Source organism: Ovis canadensis, chromosome 22 (assembly GCF_042477335.2).
Source record: "Ovis canadensis isolate MfBH-ARS-UI-01 breed Bighorn chromosome 22, ARS-UI_OviCan_v2, whole genome shotgun sequence".
Taxonomy (NCBI): domain Eukaryota; kingdom Metazoa; phylum Chordata; class Mammalia; order Artiodactyla; family Bovidae; genus Ovis; species Ovis canadensis.
This window is the reverse complement of record NC_091266.1, coordinates 57,881,819-57,907,829: the sequence shown is the minus strand read 5'-3', so window position 1 is coordinate 57,907,829 and position 26,011 is coordinate 57,881,819. Positions and strand designations below refer to the sequence as shown.

The 26,011-nt window shown below is 45.6% G+C and overlaps 1 protein-coding gene across 1 annotated transcript; it reads right to left on the bottom strand.

Annotated features, from left to right (window-relative positions):
- LOC138427655 (scavenger receptor cysteine-rich domain-containing protein DMBT1) lies at positions 1 to 26,011 on the bottom strand. Its single transcript, XM_069567429.1, has 6 exons — positions 25,669 to 26,011; positions 8,981 to 9,292; positions 7,491 to 7,523; positions 6,768 to 6,943; positions 3,904 to 4,271; positions 1 to 727 (listed from the first exon to the last, which is right to left on the bottom strand). The coding sequence occupies exons 1-6, from the start codon at positions 26,009 to 26,011 to the stop codon at positions 436 to 438; spliced, it is 1,524 nt and encodes a 507-aa protein (XP_069423530.1). The 3' UTR covers positions 1 to 435.

Genomic DNA, 26,011 nt, shown 5'->3' with positions numbered 1-26,011 from the left:
TTTTCTGATAGACAGTTTATTCTTCACAGGGCCCTTGGCAAGATCTGAAAATAAATTCTCCCACCACTAGAGGGACAGAAACAAAAAGATCCACCTACTAGCATCTTAACATTAAGGAGTCAAAAATATCTTTAAGTGCAGTGTGGTATCAAGAAATAACTTTTCTTTATGACATGTTGTACAGTTTAAGACTGTGATCGAGTTCTTGATAGTGAAGAATTATAAAACACAAGACTCCTAGCTGCAAAGACAGCAATTGCCTTAGAAATTTGGTAATCAGACAAGATTTACTTAGCAATCAACCTCGAAGAGAACCTCTTTAGCTCTTTTATCTGTCTCTACAAGGACTACCTCAGATTCATCCAACATTACTTTGCTGAGCAGAAATAGAATTTGCTTCTAGTTTCTAACAGGTTGATGTGGAACTCGGAGAAATCACCCATGAGTCCTTTTCTGATCAGCTCCTTTGTGGATTTCCAGGGGTCCCACCATTCGGAAATGCTCAGCCTGCTCTTCTGTGGCCTTCCTGGGGCCTGTGCCCCTCTTACTCCGCCCTGCACAGCCCTGGGAGCAGCGGGAGGAATGGTCCCCCACTTTGCAGATGGTGACCTTGCACTGCAGATAGATCACGTCATAGCTGGTGAGAATGCTGAAGATGTTGAACTTGAATTGGGCTACATTCTTTTGCTGGGAGTGCAGGTTGATATAACTATTGTCTTTGATGCACCTGATGAGAAGAAAAACCCCAGGTCAAGAGGATTAACTTAAAGCACGCTGTCATTTGTTGTTTGGTCGCTCAGTCGTGTTGGACTCTTTTTGACCCCATGGACTGCAGCCTGCCAGGTTCCTCTATCCATGCAATTTCTCCAGTGGGAATACTAGAGCGGGTTGCCATTTCCTACTCCAGGGGATCTTCCTGACCCAGAGATCAAACTTGCATCTCTGTGTCTCCTGCATTTGCAGCTGGATTCTTTACCACTGTGCCACTTGGGAAATCCCAGTTTAAAGCATGGTGTGGATTAATTCTGGCTCAAATAATTGGGCTTGCACACAAACCTCTGAATTTCAACCAGAGTTCCTCCCACTACCTACTCTTTCTTTCTTTTATGAAAAAAATGAGATGGTTGGATGACTGGATGGACATGAGTTCGAGCAAGCGCTGGGAGTTGATGATGCACAGGGAAGCCTGGCGTGCTGCACTCCATGGGGTCACAAAGAGTTGGACATGATTGAGGGACTGAACTGAACTAAACTGGTGAGAGGAAAAAACCACCATTCCTAGCCAGAAACAGAAAGGCACTACAAAACACAACAGAAAAACAAAACAAAGCAAATGCGAGCCAAAACTATTACCTACTCTGTTTTTTCAAAAGGGTAGATTAAAAGTGGTAGCTATATTATCTGAGGGGCTTCCTTGGTAGCTCAGCTGGTAAAGAGTCCACCTGCAATGCAGGAGATCCCAGTTTGATTCCTGGGTTGGGAAGATCCCCTGGAGAAGGAATAGGCTACCCACTCCAGTATTCTTGGGCTTTCCTGGTGGCTCAGACGGTAAAGAATCCTCCTGCAATGCAGGAGATCTGGGTTTGATCCCTGGGTTGGAAAGATCCCCTGGAGGAGGGCATGGCAACCCACTCCAGTATTCCTGCCTGGAGAATCCCCATCAATAGAAGAGCCGGGCAGGCTACGGTCCATGGGGTCGCAAAGAGTCGGACATGACTGAGCAACTAAGCATAGCACAGTACATATTATTTGCAGGTGAACTTAATTTATTTTAAATTTTATTTTGTGTAACTACTGAAAAACAAAAGAGAGAAGTAAATGATATATCAAGAGGAGATAAAATGGAATAAAATAAAATGCTCAATTAAAACCAGCATATAAAATGCATTAAACCTGCATTAAAACCAGAAACAGCAGCAAAAGGAGAATTGAGGGCAGAAACAGAGAACAAATGCAACAAACAGAAAACAGTTACTAGGATGGCAGATTTTAACCCAGCTATGTCAGCTATCACTGTCAATGTGAATGACTCACACACGCCAATCTGAAGACACAGACTGCCAGAGTAGATTAAAAACCAAGATCCAACTATATGCTGTCTATGAGAAAACCATTTTAAATAGAAAAACAAAGATTAATTAAAAGTAAAATGATAGAGAAAGACTTACCAAGTTAATACCAATCAAAAGAAAGCTGGATTAGCTACATTAATTTCAGCCAAAACAGACTTCAGAGCCAGGATAATTAGAGACAAAAAGGGGCATTACACAACGATGAAGGGGCCAAAAGAGGATGAGATGGTTGGATGGCATCACCAACGCAATGGACATGAGTTTGAGCAAACTCATGGAGATGCTGCAGGACAGGGAAGCCTGGCATACCATAGGCCGTGGGGTCACAAAGAGCTGGACATGACTTAGCAACTGAACAACAAGCTCCCACCTTAGGAAACTAGAGAAAGAAGAGCTAGTAAAACCTGTTAATAAAATAAGCGGAAGTATGACAGTTGTTAAATTCTGGCCTCTCTGATGTAGATAGCCACTCGGCTTACAGGATCTTGGTTCCCTGGCTAGGGATTGAACCTGGGCCATGGCTGTGAAAGCACTGCGTCCTAAGCACTGGACCACTAGAGAACTCCCTCTCCTTGACAAGTTTTGAAACAGGAGACCTGAAAAGGGAAGAGCTTTCTCTCTCTGACTCACATCTGTGCACCTCCCACACCGTGGCTCACTCTGCCTGTGGAAGGTGCTGCCTCTTGCCCTCCCCAACTTTTGGAATCAGGCACCATGATGCCTCTCAGGGGCTTTAGGAAGTGCTCACCACTTTAGTGGCTCTCACCACTCTGGAGCTGCCATCAGAAAGTGAGCTTTGATGTCTTCTCACTGGTTGCCAATTACCCATCCGTAAGCATTTTGCACGGGTTGGATAAGAGAGCTATAAAGGCAAACATTTTGCCTGAGTTCTAATTTGGCAAATGTTCTGTCTAACCAAGGGTGCCAGAATAAACCTCATCACTGTAAGAGCTTAGCCTGATAACTCAGCAGCCCATCAGTGCTGGCCAAATACCCTGAGGAATGGGGAATGCAATAGTTATAAAACTTGGAGAGAAGAGAAGCATGAGTCAGCAGAGCCTGAGACAGCACGGGCTCTGCCTAGGACTCTGGGGATTCAAGGGACATTGTCTGGACTTCCTATAATTATCTGCCCTCAGCTGGAATCAGAGGGATGGTTAGGGTCTGGGCTCCGCCTCTGGACAGGATGAAGACTGGGCACAACGTTCTGATTTAGGACTGCCAGTTAAGAAGACAATGGTCAGACTTCCCTGGTGGTCCAGTGGTTAAGAATCTGCCTGATAATGCAGGGGACACAGATTTGATCCCTGGTTCCAGAAGATTCCATGTGCCACGGGGCAACTAAGCCTGTGTACCACAGCCACTGAAGCCCCGTGTGCTTGCGGGTCCATGCTCTGCAACCAGAGAAGCCACCGCAATGAGAAGCTCCTGCACCGCAATAAAGAGCAGACCCTGCTCACCGCAACCAGAGAAAGCCCAGCGAGCGGCAAAAATAAACATAAATGAATAAATTGCTGTTGTCTAGTCTCTAAGTTGTGTCCAACTCTTTGCGACCCTATGGACTGCAGCCTGACAGGCTCCTCTGTCCATGGAATTCTCCAGGCAAGAATATTGGAGTGGGTTGCCATTTTCTTCTCCAGGGGATCTTCCCGACCCAGGCATCAAACCCACATCTCCTGCATTGGCAGGCAGATTCTTTACCACCGAGCCACCTGGGAAGCCCAGATAAATAAACAAAATTATTAAAAAACAAAACAAAACAGGTCCCCCAAAGGAATAACAGGTAAATAGTCAACCACATCAACCAGACAGGGCCTTCCATTGTCCTTACCCTTGCTTGATCAAATCATACTTGACAGTTGTAAAATCACTGGGGTCTGGAGAAGCCACACAGGTATCCACAAAGAGCCGCAGGCTGGGGTTGAGACTGTGGAGTGTGGCCTGGAGGAAGACCTCTTTCTTCTGGCTGGCGTAGTGTGGCCCCGTGTTCCCTCCATGCTGGGACGGGGGCAACTCAAGGAAAGATATGGACACATCGTAGCCAGCGTTCTCCCCAGGGACGACTTCCACTGCTGACGGGCCGTCTACCCTGCAGGTGAACTTGAGCTGAGGCACCCTGTGCCGCAAGAAGACTCGGCCCGGGTGGCCCCTGGTTCGGCCTCTGACGGAGTTGGAGTAGCTGAGGGAGCCGTGGCTTTCCTAGGAGGAGAGGGGAAAGTTGGTGGCCCATGCTCCCGGCTCCCTGCCCAGCGCTTTCTTCACGAGCGGAGACCTCTGCTCTGTGCCTGCCACTCGGAGCCAGTTTGCTGAGAAGCTGGAGGGCATGAGGCCTCAGGCATGACCTCTCTGGTACCTGAGGTCATAAGGGGTTGACCTTATGTCCCTGCTTCTGGGAGTTTGGGGTGCATGCAGGGAACCCCTAGTATGTGAGTCTGGACTCCCTTCTGCCCTCTGTGGGGCCAGGCTTGGGGAATACGAGACAGGGTGGGAGGTCCACACTGGCTGCTGAATTCCTCTACTGCTCCGCCCTGCTCTGACCCCCAGACCAACCCTGGTCCCTTGTGAGCTGCAGGCCTGGCCCTCACTCTCAGCCTTGCTCCTTCAAAGCCAACATGACTTCAAGGGGCCAAGAAGGTGCTGGAGGCTGATGAGTAGGGGCCTCCAGCAGCCTCCTTCCCATAGCCTGCTGGGTCATGGAGACTTATCCTGGCCAGGGATGTTTGTTCAAGGGAGCCTTGCCCGTGCGATCCAGATCCAGTGGCAGTCTGCCTTGAAACCCTCCAAGGAAAGCCCCGACAGCTTACAGCAGTGTTTCTCACTGGTCTGCTTTGTTTTCCTTTCTTTTTTTTTTTTGCCCCTAAGAACCCGTATCTCTCTTCCACCTTGAGGAGGATGTCACCCTTGTTGAGAATGCACAGCTTAGAAGCAAAACTAAACTCTAGGACCGTGTGGCCCTGCCCAGTTCCAACCAGACTTTGGGCTTCCTGTGTTTCACAGCCCTGAGTCTCTCCCGTGATCTCTTCAAGCTGGCTGCTGCCTCGGGGCCTCTGCACCCCTCTGCTGACCCCCTGCTTGGAGCCCTCCTCCTCTTCCTCTGTACCTGCTTTATGTCCTTTTTCAGGCCTCAGCTCTTTGACCACCCTATTCAAAATTGGTCTTCCACCCCAAAGCATTTTCTAGCCTTTTCTTTGTTTGACAGTCTCCTTAATCCTTTTCACGACAAAGGACTCTCATCTGCGTGTTTATTCAGGACCTGTGTCTCCCTTCTCGCCAATGTAAGAGCCGTGGAGCTGCGGTCCTGTCAATCATATTGGCTGCTGGGTCCTCAGCACCTAGAAGGATGCTCATTCCCTGACTCTGAAATTGGACATGGGCCCTTTTCATAGCGCTGCCTTTCCCCATAGGTGCTTGGGGACTGCCACCACTTGTCAGCACAGGAGGCTTGCAGGGGGAGCTGGGCCAGCCAGGGCCAGGGAGGACAGCTCAGGGTTCTCCCCAGTGGACTGGAAATGTCCAGGGCCTGCTCGTCTCCCAGACACTGGGGCGCTTCCAGCAGACTGCTCGGGAAGAAACCTCTGAGGTAAAAATTAGAATTTCTAGAACAAAGAGGATAAGAATGATCACAGTCTGCACAAATAGCTGCAATGTGAAGTATGGACTTAAAGTGGTTGTTTAGCACCATGCAGACTGAATGCATTCAACCTCCAACAATGTCAAGTGTTTGGGGTGCTCTTTTGGGGCAAGTGTCTAAACAGGGATGTGAAAGAATACATGAATAGCATAGGGATCTTGCTTTGTAACTTGTTACATTATTAAATGTGCCTATGAACATGAATTTCTGGTTATACACTCTTCCTGTATCTTTGGTATACTTGTTTCCTTAATTTCAATGATACTGGTTTGTGAAATAGGTAGGTGGTTAAACAAAATGAAATAAACATATTCATTTCATTATACATAAATATCTTAATATTTATTTCCTACATTGGGAAACCTGGTTAGAAACACGGGACTCAGCCTGTCTTCCCCAAGCCCAACACTATAGCTTGCACATGGTAGGTGGGCTCTATTGCTAAATAAAAAAGCATGTGGTAACAAAACGCTTTGGCTTTGCAGCTTAGAGAATAGCATCCATCTATGCATTCATGCGTCTGTCCGTCTGTTTCCCAACCCATCAGCCCATCAGCACTCTGTATTTGTTACTATGTATTCCAAATTCCCAAAAGGAAGGGCTGCTGCTGCTGCTGCTAAGTCACTTCAGTCATCTCCGACTCTGTGCAACCCCACAGATGGCAGCCCACTAGGCTCCTCTGTCCCTGGGATTCTCCAGGCAAGAATACTGGAATGGGTTGCCATTTCCTTCTCCAATGCATGAAAATGAAAAGTGAAAGGGAACTCGCTCAGTCGTGCCCGACTCTTAGCGACCCCATGGACTGTAGCCTACCAGGCTCCTCCATCAGTAGGATTTTCCAGACAAGAGTACTGGAGTGGAGTGCCATTGCCTTCTTCGAAAAGGAAGGGCAGTTTTAGACAAATTAATGAGTTGCTCCAGGTCTCATGGAACTCAGAACCAAAGTCATGGTTGTGCCTTTCCTCTGTCCCTATTCAGGTTTTTAACAGGTGGTCGATTCTCCCAAGCCTCTCTTTTTGGCCTGCATCCACAGAAGGGTACCACCCACCTTGTCAGTTTCATACCTGTCTGACAGTGCCACAGTGGCCGTAGGGAACACTGAAGATCAGGTAGCGCCCTGTGACTCGGGGGCGACACAGCTCATCATTTAAATGGATGTCCCAGGACGAGTAGCCCAGCCTCCGGAGGTAGCCTCGGTCAATGATGACTTGGAAAAGGTGAGGCCAGCAGGAGAGCTGGGCTGCAGAAGGGGGAGGATGGGGAGAAAGTTACAAAGAGAACCTGAAGCACTGGACATATAGTGCACTCAGGGGTGTGAGTTGTTTACTCTATAAAAGTACCATGGACAGTGCCCTGGGTTGGCGCTGGTTTGGCTCTCATCACCCTCTACACTCAACTTGACTTTCATTGACTTTATATTTCCCCTTCTTTCCAAAAGTCATATCATATCAGGGCCCTACCCACAGAACATGTCCCAGAGTCAGAGCCTCTTCTAAGGATTTAAAGGACAGATCATCTCATATGGTGAGAACATCTGAGCCTGAACATGCATCTGAGCCTTTGTATGAGGGTTAAGTTAGAAAAAGGGAATGGAAGCCAAGGGAGGGGTTGCAAAGGGACTTCCTCCCCAGCCTCCTAAAGCCCAGCAAGAGGATGGAGATACAAGAGATCTCAGGGGAGACACAGAAGCTGGTCCCCTCACACAGTCTGTTCATTCTTCCACAGACAAGGGGTCTCTTAGCTCCCCCTTTTGGAGTCTCACACCCTAGAAGGGAAGAAGACTTTACCGTTGTCCTTGGGTACCACAGAGTCAGCCGCACCTGGTGAGAGGGGGCGAAGAAAAGCAAAGGTCAGCTGTGCAGAAGCCCTGGACGGGGACAACAGAGCCAGCAGTGGACGTGAACCAAAGGGAAGGGGCTCATTGGATTCACCTATTAGAGCTGAAGCAAAGGCCTGGAAATACTCCAAGGCGATGCAAAGGAGAGGGCCCAGGGCCTCCTGATGGAGGGAGGGATTCTGGCATGGATAAAGTAGTGTTGAGAATGGTGTCATCAACACCAAGATTTGTTGGAGAGAGAGACTAGTAAACACAGAGCTTTGCAGGTTATAAAATTCATCGCATGGTTGAACCCTGGCTGGTGTCCCTTCCCATGCACATGGCGTGCATGGTAGCCCAGGCTGGGAAATGCACACTTCATGGCTATCAAGCCCTCCCCTCCCAGAAGCAAGGCAAGACAGAAACCCAGGGCCAGGACCCAGAAGGAAGCACGGCTGGCCAGATTCCCTCAGCCCTTCAAACGCTCTCAGCCCCAGACCACTGGTCCTTTGGCTGCTGAACCTAAGGAAAAAGAAACCCTTTGGTGTATAATCTGAGAATAGAAGGTAAATTACCATTTACAGGGGGCCCCCCAACAGCATGAGGAATGGCTGGAACTGGAACAGACGGTAAAAGTGAGGATCTAGAGAAAAAGGAACCCTCACCCCCAAGGCTGACTCACACTACATGGCTCCCTGTGGAATTAACTGTCTCAAGGGGGCTCTGATAGCCTATTTGGGCCCCATTTCTATGCAAAACAAGAGAAATTCCCACATAAAGGCATAAGGAACAGCAAGGATGCCTTTGATTCACCTACAAAAAAGTGGAATGGAAGAACCAAAGTGAGCTAACCTTGTTCACCAAACCTTAGAATTCCATCACTCTGTGAGATTTAGTGGATAAATTAAGGACAAATATAGGGGAGGATGATTCCACACAGAAGGTCTGCCCATGGAAGTCAAATGCCAAGACAAATGCTGGTGACAAAAACTATTCGCTGAATCTTGGATGAAAGGGACCAAGGGGAACCCAGGACAGTGCAGGGTTCTGACTTCCAAGGGCTAGGTCAAGGTGGAGAAGGGACTCCACCTAGAACTGTGCCCTTATCAGAGGTTGAAAAGGGGACAACAGACAAATTCTATATTTTTTAAACATTTTTTTAAAGCTGTCACTTCTTTCTTTGGCCTCATAAACTTTTAGCTATATTTCGGGACAAATACTGCGCTGAACCGGAATTAGAAAAAACTGGCTAATAAAGTGCCACCTCCGTCTGATTAAAACGTTTACCACCATGGCTGTGTAATAAAATACGCTCTTTTATCCTAGACTCTGGGGCCGTGGCCCACCTGACATTCCTCGGGCTGGTGAATTCTGACCTTAGGGATGCTTGGAGAGGAGAGAAAGGGTGGAGCCTTAGGAAAACCCTGGGGAGGGCCTGGCGTGGCAGGGGAGCCCGGGTACCTGCGCAGACCACGCTCGCGTCCTCCCAGTGCTGGCAGTTGTGGCGCGCCCAGCCCGCGTGGGCGCAGCGCCCCAGCGCATCCTCGGTGCCCGCACAGCGCACGTCGTCCAGCAGGATGGGGCCCGAGCCCGGGCCGAAGCGGCTGCGCCCCAGAGCGCCCAGCGCGCGCCCGCAGCCCAGGACGCGGCACACCACGCGGGCGTCCCTGATGCTCCAGTGGTCGTCGCACACCGTGCCCCACAAGCCCTCGTGTCGGACCTCCACCCGGCCCTCGCAGCGGCCGCGCCCGCCCACCAGGCGCAGGGGCAGGTCTGCGGGAGGCAAGAGGCACTAACTCATCACATCTATCCAGTGAAGCTTCTTTTAATGAATAAGAGTCACATTGTAAGAACTGTAAGAACTATTATGGATACAGATTTTCAATTATAAAATAACTCCTGGGGAGTGATGTTCAGCATGGTGACTATTATAGTTAAAAAGACTGTATTATGTATTTGAAAGTTGCTAAGAGAGAACTTGCAAATTTTCATCTTAAGAAAAAATTTTTGTAGCTATGATTGGTGATGGATGTTAACTCAAATTACTGTGGTGATCATCCCAGTATACACAAATTTTATATCATCATATTGTACACCTGAAACTAATGTTTATTGTTTATGTTATGTTAATATTATGTTACTATGTTAATTATGTTGATATGTTATATGTAAATATATTAATATGTTAATTGTGTTAATATGTTAATGTTTATTGAGGTATAGATTATACCTCAATGAAAACCTCTATACTATGTAATGTAGTTATTCCATTCCTAGATATTTACTCAAGATAAAGAAAACACATGACCATAGAAAGATACATAAATAGCAAAATTCTCAGCAATACACAAAACCCGGAAACATTCAAATGTCCTCCACAGAAGAATGGACAAATAAATTGTGGTATGCCTGTCCACAAATAATTGTAGTATGTCCACACAATGCAACATTATTACTAGGCAGAAACAATAAAAATGAAAAAAAGAACAAATTACCAACATATGGAACCACCTGGGGCAAATATTTAAAACAATTTGTTGGGACCTCCCTGGTGGTCCAGTGGCTAAGACTCCGAGCTCCCAATGTAGGGAGCCTGGGTTTGATATCTGGTCAGGGAACTAGATCCTGAACACCACAACGAAGACCCATTGCAGCCAAATAAATATTTCTTTAAAATTTGTTAAGCAAGGTTGAGAAGTCAGACACAAAAGCACATATGCTTTGATTTCACTTATATGAGATTCTAGAAAACCACATCTTATTTATAGCAACAGAAAACATATCAGTTGGCCTGGGGGAAGTGGAAAGGATTTACTGTAAATGCGCGTATGGGAACATTGGTGGGGGGGGGAATACTCTAGATCTCTCTCTTTTTAAAATTTAATTTAAAAAAATTTTTTGCTTTGTCCTGAGGCATGTGGGATCTTAGTTCCCTGATCAGGAATTGAACTGTGCCCCCTGCATTGGAAGCACGGGCCCTTAATCACTGGACCACCATTGAACACAACTGAGGGACATGACCGAGCGACTAAGCACACACACACCCCACTGAAGTCCCAGAATGCTCTAGATCTTGACTGTGGTGGCGCTTACACAGTTGTATATATTAGACAAAACTCACAGATGTGTGCAATTATGTGTACATAATTATACTTCAAAAAAGGTGATTTAAAAAGTAAAACTAATTTAAAAAGAAAACCTATATTATGTTGGTGGTGCTACACCCACTAATGTGTATAAAATGATTTGCCTTCATATAGATTGGTTGCTAGTGACTATTTTTCAATTTCCTGCTCTGCTCAGCACATAGAAGATGCTCAGTGAGTGTTAATAAACATCTCTGGCATCTGCTTCTCTGTGACTGAAATGCCCTGGTCCAGGATAGTTGCTCTCCTCATGCGGTTTGTTGCTGAGATACTGGAAGCAAGATAACAATTCTTGTTCAAACTATGAATAAAGGCAAACATATTCTGAGTGAGGTCTTGAGAGGTGAATCGAAGCTTCTAACCTACAAAATGTATGTGTGTGCACACATCTGTACCAGCCCATACACACCTAAAAGCTATAAAGTTTTCTGTAAAAAACTTTTTTAAAAAAAGTTTTCAATGAAAAGGGAATAACAGTATTAATAATGATATGACAGTTTTAGTGCTTAGAAACAAACAAAAATTACCAGGTAACGGGGTCATTTCCTCATCAACTGAAACTGACACTGTAAAAAAGAAAAAATAAGCTTAAAAATATGCATATCCTCAAAGTCACATATTTATATTCAAAGCTGAAAATGAACCAAATATTTTTTTCTAAGTTTAGACCCTAATGCTTTTAAAAAAGTTTTTACTTTAGTTTGAGTGCCAAAATACTGTTCATTAGGTTTTATTTTATTTTTTTTGGCCATTAAGTTGCATCAAAATGTAACAAATAGTGTTATGTGCTGTTTATTTTCCAAAAATTAAATTATTGATTTACTTTAAAAACTTTTTGGCCGTGCTGTGCAGCATGTGGGATCTTATTTCCCTGACCAGGGACTGAACCTGTGCTCCCTGCATCAGAAGCATAGCGTCTTAACTGATAGTTATCAATTTATTCAATTATCAGAAAAATTTTATAAATGCTCTGAAGTTTTGAAAGGAAGAATTCAAAACATTAGATTTTTACAAGGGCTGAAAATGAAATGAAGAAAATCAAGTAAGATTCCAGAAATATTTTTAGATAAGAGAGAGACCATATCTAATATTAAAATCCCATATGAAAGTATTCAGAAGGAAGCAAGGTAGGAAGAGTAACAATGGGCTTTATGACAGCATTTGGCTATATAAACTACTATAAAACTAAGGATTAATTTAGCAACAGGCATATGATTGTTACCAGGTGATGATGTCCATTCTGTTGAAACCAGATCTGTGGCTGCCAAAAAAATTTTTTCCAGTGAAAAGAAAGCATTAACATTTGAATTCATTGAAATTTTATGCTGTAGACCACAATTTAAAAAAAAAAGACTGTTTTAAGCTGTATATAATAGAATCCACTGTGCTTATTTATCTTGTGGACTTGTGCTTGCAGGGGGTGAAACAGTGTATATGAAGTTGGTCTTTAACAAGGTAGGTTAACAACAATTCCCATTATGAGCATTTACAATGTGTCATAATTTACGACTCTAATTCTTACCATAAACATGCCAGGTAAGTATTATCACTATTTTACGGATGAGGATGTGGAGACTCAGCTTATACACCTGTCTGTGAGTGCACGTGTGTGATAAGTCACTTCAGTCGTGTCCAACTCTTTGCAACCCTATGGACTGTAGCCCGCCAGGCTCCTCCGTCCATAGAATTCTCCAGGCAAGAATACTGGAGTGGGATGCCATGCACTCCTCCAGGGGGTCATCCCCACCCAGGGATTGAATTCTGCTGTAGCAGCAGGCAGGTTCTTTACCACCAGCGCCACCTGGAAGGCCCTGTACACATGCCTGGATCACTCACAATTCAAACCTGAGAGACCCCAAAGTACACTCTTCCGACACCCCTCTGCCTTTCAGGGCATAGGATGTGGGAGTTGCACTCACTCTTGCTCTACAAGGTGAATCAGGAATGGGGGGGGGGGGGCGGGGGTGGTGGTGGTTAGTGGCTTGGAGCTTCCCCAGCCTTTCCTGTCCTCTCTCCCCACCTCTGTTAGGGAAAAAGGAAGCGTCTCTTCTTGGCTGGATTCTTCCAGAAAGCCACTCACAGAGCTACTACAAAGAGCAGAGAGATACCTGGTGAAGAAGGAGCTTCGCTTGAAGTGGAAGTCATATCTGCAAACAAAGAAGGATCAAACTCGAGTATTAGTGAAAAGGAGATGGGATGATTTTTTTCAAAAACAGTGTGGTTGAAAACAGAAGAACGTGAAAGTGAAAGGCTCAGTCGTGTCTGACTCTGCGACTCCATGGACTGTAGCCCACCAGGCTCCCCCGTCCATGGGATTTTCCAGGCAAGAATACTGGAGTGGGGTGCCATTTCCTTCTCCAGGAGATCTTCCCCACCCAGGGATTGAACCGGGTTCTCCAGGCATTTTAGGCAGACACTCCCTGAGCCACCAGGGAAGTGGTGAGTGGATAAAACCAACACTATCACAGCCCATCCCCTAGTGGGTGTGTCTGGGTGAGGGGTCAAAGCATCGCCTAAATCATAACCTGACCACGCAGCAGGCGGAGGTGTGGACCCCCAGCCCTCTTGGGCACATCCAATTAAGACCACTGTGACAAGCAGAATGTGTTCCCCGGTGGAGGGACCATTTCTGTGTGCGTGAACGAGAACATGAAGCTTAATTTCTGTGCAAAGGAGGCTGGGACTTCTGTTTACACTGGGGCTTATTCTGTAGACAAAATATTCAATGTGTATGTTCACTTCTTAAACAGAAAGAGGGGAGTTTGAACTTAGGAAATGTGACAGGCAGAAAACATTACCAGAGGGGGTGTCCACTTCTGCTGAGTCTGAGGACACATCTGCACATGAACAAAGAGAACAGGACACTTAGCAAGGAGAAAAAAGATACTTTGTGTGTCTTTTCATTGGGGTTTACTTTGTGGCCAAAATGGTCCTTAAGTGGGCTTGTTTTCTAAATAGGACAGAAGTAAGAAGCTAGTCTGGTTCATTTAAACACCAGAGAGAGCATTTACCAGATGGAGAGGTCATATCTGCTGAGGTTGAAGAGAGATCTGTAGAAAAAGAGATAAAGAAACTTACATACCAGTGGAGAAGACTCCTGGGTTTCTGTTTTTTATTGAAGCTGTGTTGGGTACAAAATATCTGTGCAACAGCCTAGTCTGATAAATGGAACTCCAAGAAGAGACACTTATGGGACACTGGAGAGTGTTTTACCTGGTGTGGAGGTCACACTGGCTGACAACGAAGCTGCAGATGAACAAAAAGAACAAGGCAGCCATAAGACAGCCATACCAGGCATGCCTGTTTCTATAAGATGCAGAAGACGTAAAAATGGCCAGTGAAGATCAGTATGACTGACTTGGCTTGTCTGCCTACTGTCTAGACAGGAGCTATAGCAGGGCATCTCCAAATCCTCTACTGCCCCAGGCCACCCCTCTATCCCCTGGGTCTCCTCTTCGCGACCCTTCCCTTCTCCCCTTGGAGGCTACCTGTTGGGTAACAGGTAACCAATGGGCAACAACCATTGGTCCAAGCTTCTCCATTGTACAGTGTTCATCTAACAAAGATTCCATAGATGGGGGACTTGCTTTTCCCTGCCTCCCCTTAAATGAGTGGGAGACCTCTGCAGACTGGAACTTTCCCTAGGTAGGCTGTCTCAAGATCTAGACTGAGGGTGAGGAGGAGTATAAAAAGTCCATTTGTCTCATACATCTCTTAGCTATATCAGTAATAAAGACCATATTTTGGTTCTGACTCTGATGCTTTATGTTATAATTACTTCAACACCTGGAGTAGTGTAGAGCATCTTCTTTATTGTCCTCCACCCAAATAAATCTCTAACACTATTTGTCAAATTATTAAGTCCAAAGTCACACGGGTGAAAATATATGGGTTATCTTCAAATCTCTTTTGATACTGGTTTCTAACATTATTTCACAGTGATAAGAGAACAGACTCCATATGAGTTCATTACCTTCAGACCATGAAATTTTTGCACCTCGTTTCGTGTTCTGGGATATGTTCTAGTGTTTTCTAGTTTACAGTCTGTGGCACCTTGAATAGAATTTCTATCCTATTTGTGTGAAAATTGTATAAATCTTAATTATGCTGAATTGCTTCATGGCTCTTTTCCTTCTAGTTTTCTGTATATTCATTCTATTAGTTTTTGAGAGTTTGATATTCAAGCTCCAACTAAAACTGTTAATTTATCTACTTAAAAATAATTGCAATATATAGTAGAACTATAAGTAACTTTGTCCTGTACTTTCCAAGTCTCCTGTAAATGTGTTATCATACTTTCATAATTTAAAAAATAAGAAAGAGGAAAAAAAACCAAAGTTACACAGTCACTCCTCAGATAATGGCATCACTCAAAGTCTAACAACATCCAAGAGGAGAGCTATTTGTTAGCCTGGTCAATTCTGCATCCCTCACTACCTTGGCATGTGGCCATCTTCACTGAATGCTGATTCAGAAGGATCAGTAAAAGCCGTGGTCTGACTCGCCACCAGCCTGACAACACCGACCTTCTGGCTGGTGTTCAGGAGAAGGTTCCTTCATGGACAGTTGACATTCGACCACCAGTCAGTCCAGCGAATGAGTCACTGCTTGTGTTTGGCTGAATTGGCTGGACTAATTTCCCCCTTGGCCCACGCAGTTAGTGTGGCCTTTTTTGAGTCAGGTCAGTGTAAACATATTTTAAAGCTTTCAAAGAATTTATCATAAACATATTTTAAAACTTTCAAAGAATTTATCAGGACATAAACAGTTATTTAATGAGCTCACTGGAAAATCAAATAATTTATAAGCAAGTAATTTATAAGAGAATAATTCAAAAGACAGACGAAGCCCGAAATTAACATCAAAATTAGTACCTGTTGAGGTGGTTACAGCAATGCTCAGAGATGCTGGAGATAAGAAAAGACAATTGATTAAAACTTTCCAAATGGCAAAAAATAGTTGTATGATAGTTAATTTTCTTCTCTCTGTCCCTGGAGCATGGAAACCATGCGTGCATGCGTGCGTGCTCAGTCACGTCCGACTCTTGTGACCCCATGGACTGTATTCTGCCAGGCCCTCAGTCCATGGAATTTTCCAGGCAAGAACACTGGAGTGAGTTGCCATTTCCTACTCCAGGGCATCTTCCCAACCCAGGGATCACAGCTGAGTCTCCTGCATTGCAGGTCAATTTTTTTTTTTAACCCACTGAGCCTTTGGGGAAGCCTACAGAAACCACAGACATCATTTATTTAATCAGTAAGTCTTGATTCATTTATCTATTCTGGTAGGCACTGTGCTAAATGCTGGAGTGGGGCAATCAACGAAACTAGGTATGGCTCCTGCTCTACAAAACTGCACTTGTGACAAGTGCTATGGAGAGCTGTGTGGTGCTATGAGAACCTGCAGCCGATGAGCTGACCTGGCCAGGGAGATCCCCTCTCTGCCTTCCTGACCCCTTGAGTCCCCAGGCCTACTGCAGGGTCTGGCCCAGATGAGGCACTCTGCTCAAAAGACAACAACAACCTGACGATACACCTCCCCCAGAGCTGTCCTAGTCTCGGCCCTGGTGGCATGACAGAGGCAACCTTGCTGTCTCATCCGTCTACATTTGCAGTGGGCAGAGGGCATTACCAGGTGAAGGAGTCACTTCTGCTGAAGTTGGAATGATGCCTGAATATGAAACACAAACAGCAAAGTTAGTCCGTGGATCAGAAAGTTCTTAATCTTTTTCTAATATACACAATCCTGCCTTTCCTATTATCTCATTAACCAGGCTTTGCTATTGGAAAAATTTAAGTGTGAGAACTAATTGTTTCCCACCCTCTTGAATAAAAGTTTAAGTACCTCAATTAAAAATACATGAGTGGTGTGTCCCCTGAACTGCTGTTTGTACACACACAACAGTCAACCAAAGTGGAAATACACACTGTAGTCATTTCTCTGTTATCAGGCATTGCTCTGAAGTTAAATGTTTATTAGGCGGTTTTAAATCTTTTCTATTCAATGATAATTGACACCTATTGCCATTTTAGTACCAAAGTCAAATTATCTGTTGTATTCTGTGTTAATTTTTTCCTATTTTGTTGTCTTCCTAACTAAAGCTTATCACTTATCCTATCTCTTCAAGAGAAACTGTACATTTCTCTGTCTCTTAAATACAGATCTTCTGTTCATTAGAATATCGGAGCCTCTGGCAAAATGACAAGAGGGATGGTATGAGTAGATACAAACTATTATATATGGGATGGATCAACAACAAGGTCCTGCTGTATAGCACAGGGAACTATCCTGTGATAAACTATAATGGAAAAGAATACAAAAATATGTTTATATGTATGTAACTGAGTTACTAGCTGTACAGCAGAAATTAACACTGTCAATAAACCTGTGAATCAACTATCCTTCAATAAATTTTTTTTTGGATGGCAAAAATAAAAACCGCACATGAGCTGTTATCAATTAAAACTCTCCTGAAAGGAAACAAGTCTCCCTGTCCTCTCAAATAGAAGATATTGGTCATATTTTAAATTGCATGATTCAGGCTCATTAAGAAGAAACCCTTGCTGTTCAAGGTTGTATTAAGGAGGTATCTCAAAGGATGTTGAGTTTAGTGGGTATTTTTGCTTCATGTTGTGATATTTAGAAAGGCTGGTGACACTGATTTTCTGAACCCTTCTGTGGCTGTCTGTTAGCATTTCCTGCCCTTACCACTGCGGCTCTTCTATGAGGTCTCCCCCTCCCAGTCTCTGCACCCCCTCCCTAATCTGTTGTCTCTCATAATACATGATCAGCGGGGAGACCAGAGAGCCAATTGTTAATGTGGATTAACAGCTGACTCTGTGGATCACTCCCAAGTGTATGCAAGCGCTTTCCTTGAATGTTGGGACCTCAACTTCGCTGTATATTTGTCTATTTCTGGATTCTAGTCTATTTTCCAAGGGATTAATTCAGCCAAGTGACCCCTGGGCCAACAGTACTCTTTAGGTAGAATTTCAACACATCAATATCTCTTAACATTAGTAAGAGGACAAATCAGCAGAAAACTTGTTACCAGTCGTAAGGACCAAATCTGAGGCTGAAACTGAGGCAGGAACTGTCAAAACAAGCACAATTTATAGAAAACTGTAATTAAATACCACTCTTTTCAATCACGTTCATTGGTAAAATTTTTAAAAGAATGACCCTGCTTACAAATTATATCATATTTGATTATGCTCTGTTACTATTTGATTCTCCTGTCCTCCTTTCCATTAAGCTAAGGGAAATAAATAGTGGGGGAGGGGATACTTGGGTCTGGGACCCAGGAGATTTGGGTTCTAGTCTCTTCTCTGTGTGTAAACAGGCATCTGACTTTGGACAAGTTCCTTTGCATCTCGAAACTTCAGAGGATGCATCTGAAAAATGGAGTCCATGGACCAGCAGCATCTGTACCATCCTGTGAGAAAGGCAGACATTTAAAACCCCACCCCACCCCTCACTCTCGCTTAAGGAACTGAATTGAAATCTGCATCTTAACAAGATCTCCAGGTGATTTATAGACACATTAAAATTTGAGAGGCACCAAGCATCCAAGTGGAGATGACTCCAGGTCCAGAAATAATTGGCACGGGCCAGGAGGAAACTAGACAGACAGCACGTGCCCATAAAGGGAAACCGTCCCCTCTCTGCCCTGGACAATCGGTGCCCTGTGAAAATTCACACTTGTATTTCCCAGCCTCTGGCTTTCCCATCAAAGCTTGAAATCTGGACTTTTATATGAAATCTCCACTTTTATATGAAATCTCCTACTTTTAAAATGTGGTATTAAAAAGAATGAAACTTTGCATAGGCAAAACTCTGTTGTCTGAAACAAAACCCATCCACAGGTCAAAACTGATCTGCCAGCTGCATCTTTGTAACTTCAGGTCTGAACAATCTCTAAGATTTCTTCCAACTCTTGTAAAGATGTTACACTGTGATGATGTCATATTGAATTTGTCCTTGGCTGAGAGATCTGGTAGCTGATTCTCGTAGATCCAACAAGGAGACATATTTGTTTCACATTCTGATTTTCCATAGAATGTCCATTTCTATCAAGTTTGGCCGAGGGCTCCGAGACTTTAAAAATAGGAATCGTGAGCTACTTACATAACTGTTTACAGTTCAGAGAATATTTGGGTTGAATTGACTTGGGTTGAGATGATATTTCTCCAGTTTGCTTGGTTGTATATTGATCAACTCAGGTCCTAAAATGATCCCCAGTGGCCACAAGAGGAAGTTTACAAAAGGACACGTGAGTTGCTCACCTAGAGAACCAGGCAGGTCCCAGGAGGTGGCAGCACACATATCCCTCAGGGATGCGACAGCAAGCTCCCATCACCAAGAGCTTGCCCAGGAGTGTGCCGCCCAATCCTCGGACAAGTGCCACCCTCCCATTCTGCAGATGATGAAACAGAGGCTCTGAGAGGGAAGGGGACTTGCCCAGTTGTCACCCAAAGGTTTAAGGCTGGAGCCAGACCATAATCCCAGGTTCTCTGGCTCCAAATTCTATAATGCTGCATTTCTACTCAAACCCGGAAGATCTCAGCAGTCAAAGAAGTTTGAGAAATGTTGGATACAGCCGAATTTAAAGAAGATCCCTTATGGTAGGGCTTGTCAGAGCTTTAACATTTTAATAGACTGAATCCTCAAGAGAGGGGTATTATATTTCCCCAACTTATTATGGGCTTCCCTTGTGGCTCAGCTGGTAAAGAATCTGCCTGCAGTGCAGGACCTGGGTTCCATCCTTGGGTTGGGAAGATCCCCTGGAGAAGGGAAAGGCTACCCACTCCAGTATTCTGGCCTGGAGAATTGCATGGACTGTATAGTCCATGGGGTCGCAAAGAGTCGGACACGACTGAATGACTTTCACTTTCACTTTCAACTTATTTAGCCATGCAAATGCTTTTTTTTTTTTTTTTTGACTGCACAGCAAGTGGGATCTTAGTTCCTGGACCAGGGATCGAATCCTCGTCTACTACAGCAGAAGCGCAGAGTCTTAACCACTGGACCACCAGGGAAGTCCCGTAAATGCTTTTAACAGATTCGCCTGTCACTGGATTGGTGTGCTATGCTCATGGGAGTTGTGGGACTCGATTATTTCCTGAAAATGCAGATTAGAGGTATATTTTTTTGCCTGAGATGCCTGAAGCCCTGTGAGCTAAAAATTAACTCACTGAATTTCCAAATGTGTGAACACTGTTGTGAATACGAACAAAGCTCCTGACTTCTCTACTGTGGCACCAAGGACTGAAAAGCACGTTGAACACAGTGCCTTATGTACCAAAAGTATATAATCAGTATCTGTCCAATTCACTCCTACATTACTCAAGAAATATATGAGTACTTTATGTTAGTTTGATATGAGCTTGATGTTTATCTTCATATGAGGTATAACCTTTAACCCTAACCATATGCAAGGCAGTCTATATAAATATGATTTATATCAAGCAAGCAAGAAAATAAAATTACCAGGTGAGGTGATCATTTCTGTGGCTGATGCTGAAATGATAAAAACAAACCAGAGACCAAAATAAGACAAAATCCAAACAAAAATCCCACCCACGTATAAGAAATTTGGAAGATACTGTTTTATTAGGTTGGCCACAAAGTGCGTTTGGGTTTTCTGGTTCCAGCTTATGGAAAACCCTAAATGCACTTTATGACTGACCGAATATTTTAAAGATTTGTACCTCAGATATGCAAATTAGATACAAAATGACCTGAAATGTGACATCAAAGATAAAGCCTGCTGGGATGAGACTGGAACAGAGACAGGGATGCATGCGGCAGGAAGTGGGAAGCAAACATTTATTGTTGTGGGAACAGTGTGATCTCCCTGGATGGATCAGAAAGCCTGTTTCCTGGATGCAGGGAAGAGAAAACATTTCCTAGAATTGCAAAGTACTAGGAACCTTCCTGGGCTTCCAGGGTGGCTCAGTGGCTAAAGAATCCACATGCAAAGCAGGAGATACAGGGGACACAGTTTTGATCCCTGGGTCAGGAAGATCCCCTGGGGAAGGGGACGGCAACCCACTCCAGTATTCCTGCCTGGAGAATCCCATATACAGAGAAGCCTGGTGGGTTACAGTCCACGGGGTTGCAAAAGAGTCGGACATGACTGAAGCAACTGAGCACGCACACACAGGAACCTTCCTAATCCTGACTTTAGGTTTCTAACATTGGTTTCTCATCTTCATCCAACAAACTAGCTTATAACACAGTACTAAGTTGTCTAAGTGTTAGGAGAAAGTGGGTGTTTAACACAATAAAGGGGATTATGAGCCCCGATTCAGTGTTCATTTTTTCTTGTTAATGATCTATCATGGCTGAAACACAGACGTGACCTTGAAGCCTCGCACTGGAGTGTAAGCACCCGAGGCAGGATGGCTGTCTGCTGCTCTCGTTACTATATCCACCTGAGTCGTGTCTGGTGAATATAAAGCGCTCAGTGCCCAGTGCTCAGTCACGTCTGACTCTTTGCGACCCCATGGACTGCAGCCCACCAGGCTCCTCTATCCATGGAATTCTCCAGGCAAGAATACTGGAATGGGTTGCCATCCCCTTCTCCAGGGGATCTTCCCAATTCAGGGATCGAACCCACATCACTTACATCTGCTGCATTGGCAGGGAGATTCTTTACCACCAGCACTACCTGGGAAGCCCAAAGTGCTCAGTAAATATCTGTTAAATAAATGGATGGATGAACTAAATCCTATTTTTTTGGTCCTTGCTCTATGAAAATAAGAGAAGCTGGGCAGTGGGTATTTGCATTTCACCTGATTTCCTTTTCTATTTTACATTTTTTGGCGGTCTCGTATAGTACATAATTGGGCCGAATTAACAGAAGAAGAAAGGGAAACTATCTCAAATCATTGGGGCCAAAAGAAATAGCGTTGATGCTTTCACAAGCGGCATAGGTGAGAGGAATCTGGTTTTGTTCATGGAATTTCCCAACACAGCACTACTAAGTCAGCTTTAAAGCTCACAACAGATCATTTCAAGACACAGGAAGTACAATGAATTACCCCAGTGGGTGGATGACAGAGGGGACCTGGCAATTCCTTGAAGATGGGAGAGACTGGACTCTAAAGTGAACTCAAGGGTGTTGACTCAGCATTGGGTAGATCAGCAAATGAAGAGAGGCTAGGAATGACCCAGAGGCCTGCTGAACAATATTGAGAAGGGTCCTTGACCTTGTGTTTGGGGGACCCTGATGGGACTCAAGCTTCCCCATAAGTTGTTTGCCTGCCCTGGAGCCCCAAACACTGTGGGGCTGGCCTGCTTGGCAGATGAAGCTCTGCTGCTTGGGGAGGATGCTGGGTCTCAAGGTAGGCCTGGTACCTGCACAGATGGCCCCGGCATAGCCTCGTGGGGTCCACAGTCGTGGATAGACAGGCCGAGGTGCCAGCACTGGCCCAGGTGGGCCTATTGCCGGTGCATGGCACATGGTCCAGGGAGATGGGGCCGAAGCCATCACCAAACAGACTGCTCCTCGGGGCTGCCAGCCCAGCTGCCGGCACAGCACCTGGGTGGCCGGCAGGTCCCGGGGTCGTCACACACTGTCCCCCAGGTGCCGTGGTGGTGGATCTCCACGCGGCCCTCACACCTGCTCCTGCCACTGGCCAGCCTCACCACGGGCAGATCTACAGGGGCCCAGAGCCCGGCCGCCTTGAGAAGCTTCCCTCCCTTCTCAAATGAGAGGGCTTTCCATCTAGAGAATCCACCCCAGTTTGCGGGCGCTTTACAAACATTGATGGGAATGACATGTACGGAAGAAAGAAAAGGACTGCTTTTCTGTATCTGAAATTTAGCACAGACTCTGCAGTGCTATCCTCATTGGGCAGTTTCTTTATGGGAACACAAGTGACCTTGCTGGCTTTGTAGCAGGCGTAGTATGTGTATGCGTGCACGTGCAGTCACGTCCAACTCTTTGTGACCCCACAGACTGTAGCCCACCAGGCTCCTCTGTCCATGGACTTCCCAGGCAAGAACACTGGAGCGGGTTGCCAGTTCCTTCTCCAGGGGATCTTCTCGCCCCAGGGTGGAATTTGCATCTCCTGAGTCTCCTGCACTTCAGGCAGATTCTTTACCACTGAGCCATCAGGAAACCGCCTTGAAGGAGACACACACACACCTAAAAATAACCTTCTGGGAATTTCCCTGGTGGTCCAGGGGCTAAGACTCCATGCTCCCTATGCAGGGGATCAGGGTTCAATCCCTGGTCTAGGAATTAGATCCCACACACCACAGGTAAGGCATGATATGGCCAAGTAAATAAATTATAAAGAAAGAAGAATAACCAGCCTTCATCCTCTCTGGGGTGTCATTTCTCATGTTGTTTCTCTCAAAACTAAACACAGTTCAGCTGAAGGCTTAGGATTCAGACTTTGCTTTTCTAGCCCTGATCTCTCAAAGTATATTATGAAATTTTCAGGACAAAATTATTTTCACTTTTCTTGAATTTGAAAACTATATTCATTGGAGAATGATGGAGGAAGTCAGAGGTCAGGAGAATAAGCAGCAGAAGAGATGGTGTCATTGCGCAAGAAGGTAAAGGATTTGGTCAAGTGACACTGAGCCCTGAATTAAAAGCAGGTGAAGTCGATCCTCAGATTCTGAGTCCCAGAGTCTGGGGCTGGTTGGTGGGCTCCCTCTTTGAGAAGGACCCACCAGAGCTCTGTGTGGGTCAGGGCCTTAACAAGGCCTTTCCTTGACTGAGGGCAGGTGGGTTATTTGTTCTCCCTGAAAAGGTCCCTACATGAGGAACACCCACCTTCCTTTAATGAGCAGATTTCACCCATACAGGACTATGAAAATAATGTTGGCTACATTTCTATTGACCACTAATGGCAGGACCCCAGTCTTAGAAAAAAGGATACAAAATATAAGAATGGAAACAGTACCTATTGGTTGGTAAACATGTGACTCTTCCCCAGGAGTTGAAGTAACTATAGAGATAAAAAAGAAAATAGGTCACCATGAGGACATTTCAAACAAGCACAGTGAAATTTCATATTTTTCTAAGTGAAGTGAGTTAGTCGCTCAGTTGTGGCCAACACAACGTGCCACGCTCCTCTGTCCGTGGGATTCTCCCGCAAGACTACTGGAGTGGGTAGCCATTCCCTTCTCCAGGGGACCTTCCTGACGCAGGGATCAAACCCAGGTCTCCTGAATTGCAGGAAGATTCTTTATTGTCTGAGCCACCAGGGAAGCCCATGTTTTTCTCAGGTACCATCCTAATCACACACATGAGTTTGCTTTTAAACCATCCCTTCTAATCTCTCATCAAATAGTTGCTATTTAAAACACGATAGTTCGTAAATGTGTACACATCATTCTGGTTAGGAATAAGGAAACAGCAGAGATAAGAATGATGCTATCCCTGATAGGCATCCTTGATAGCTCAGTTGGTAAAGAATCCGCCTGCAATGCAGGAGACCCCAGTGTGATTCCTGGATTGTGAAGATCCTCTGGAGAAGGGATAGGCTACCTACTCCAGTATTGTTTGGCTTTCCTGGTGACTCAGTTGGTAAAGAATCCACCTACAATGCAGGAGACCTGGGTTCGATCCCTGGGTTGGGAAGATCTTCTGGAGAAGGGAAACACTACCCACTCCAGTATTCTGGCCTGGAGAATTTCGTGGACTCTATATAGTTCATGGGGTTGCAAAGAGTCGGGCATGACTGAGCGACTTTCACTTTCACTTTGGAATCATGCAGATATGGCCCCCTAGGATGGGGGCGTCTTGTTAGTGCCACAGAATTCAGGGGCAGCATCCCGGGCCCCAGGTAGGGGTGCTCCCAGGGGAGGAGCCACTTCTTCCCAGGCCCACCTGCCCCCAGACCTTCCTGTCTCTGGCCCCCACGGCCTCTGCAGCATGAGCCACCATTCTGGGTCAAGAACTAGTGTCTCAGAATCTCACCGAAATGCAGCTCTCACATGCAGAAGCAATGACGTATCAGCATGCTAACACCCAGGACAGCCTCTCCTCTGGGTACAAAGCAGGGCCCCCACGGGACTGGGGGCAGCTTCACATTCTGGGAGAGTGGAAAGGTCAGGAGCTCAGAGCATCATGGTTAAGGAAGGTTAAGACTGGGAAGGAAGACCAGCGTGGGGATCCTGCACCAGATGGCTAGTCACCAATCAGCAAGTAAAATGGATGTGAGTGCACGAGTACCTGGATTCCCAGCAGCTGCAGAATCTGCAGAGATAAAGGAAACAGGAGGATGGATTAATAGAAGCCAGGGTGGTGGAGTGGTTCAAAGATCACGGTCTCAGTTAGCATGCTGCTCAACAGGCCTGGTAAACAACTGTCCTGAAGCATCCAGGGCTGCGCCTCTGGGTTTTCACAGCCAGCTGTGGGCTGTTTCACTTGGCTAAAATCTCTGAGTTAGTGATTCTGACAGAGTTTGCCTTGGCAACCAAAATACCACTGCCAACAATAAAATAATTAAAGTTTTTGCACATTTTTTTGTGTGTGCGTGTGTTTAGTCACTAAGTTAGGTCCAACTCTTTGCGACCGACTGAACTATAGCCCGCCAGGCTCCTCTCCCCATGAGATTTCTCAGGCAAGAATACCGAAATGGCTTGCCATTTCCTCCTGCTGGGGATCTTCTGGACCCAGGAATCTAACCCAGATCTCTTGCATTGGCAGGGGGATTCTTTCTGTACATTGACAATGTGTCATATGCTTGACTATGTATTCTACATGGAATATTTCACTTAATCCACCCATCAGCTTTATGAAATAAGTACTATTAATTTTTTTTTATTTTACAACTGATTAATCTTTGCAGACACTCAAGCTGGATGGTGTCCTCCCATGTGTTAAACAGCTGGCATATTTTTCAGAGTTAGAATAGAAATCTGCCATCTGGAGTACAGCGAAAGGTTGAAGGCATGGAGGAATTCCAGACTCAATGTGCCAATTCCAGTCTTGGCTGGGGCAGCCCCATGCCTGGCCCAGAAGACACCTGTGCTCACCTGAGCAGACGACACCAGCATCTTCATGGTGCCCGCAGTTGTGGGTGAACCAGCCGCTGTGAGGGCACTGCGCCAGGGAGGACTCACTGCCCGTGCATTTGACATCGTCCAAGAGAATGCTCCCTTCTCCGGGGCTGAATCTGGCCCCCGGGAGGGCAGACACGGCCCGGCCACAGCCAAGCTGCCTGCAGACCACGTGGGCATCCTCGATGGACCAGCTGTCATCACACACAGTGCCCCAGGTGTTGGCATGGCAGACTTCCACTCGGCCCTCACACCGGCTTGACCCATCAGCCAGCCGCAGGCCCAGACCTTGGTGGACAATCCAAACAATGACCTCCAT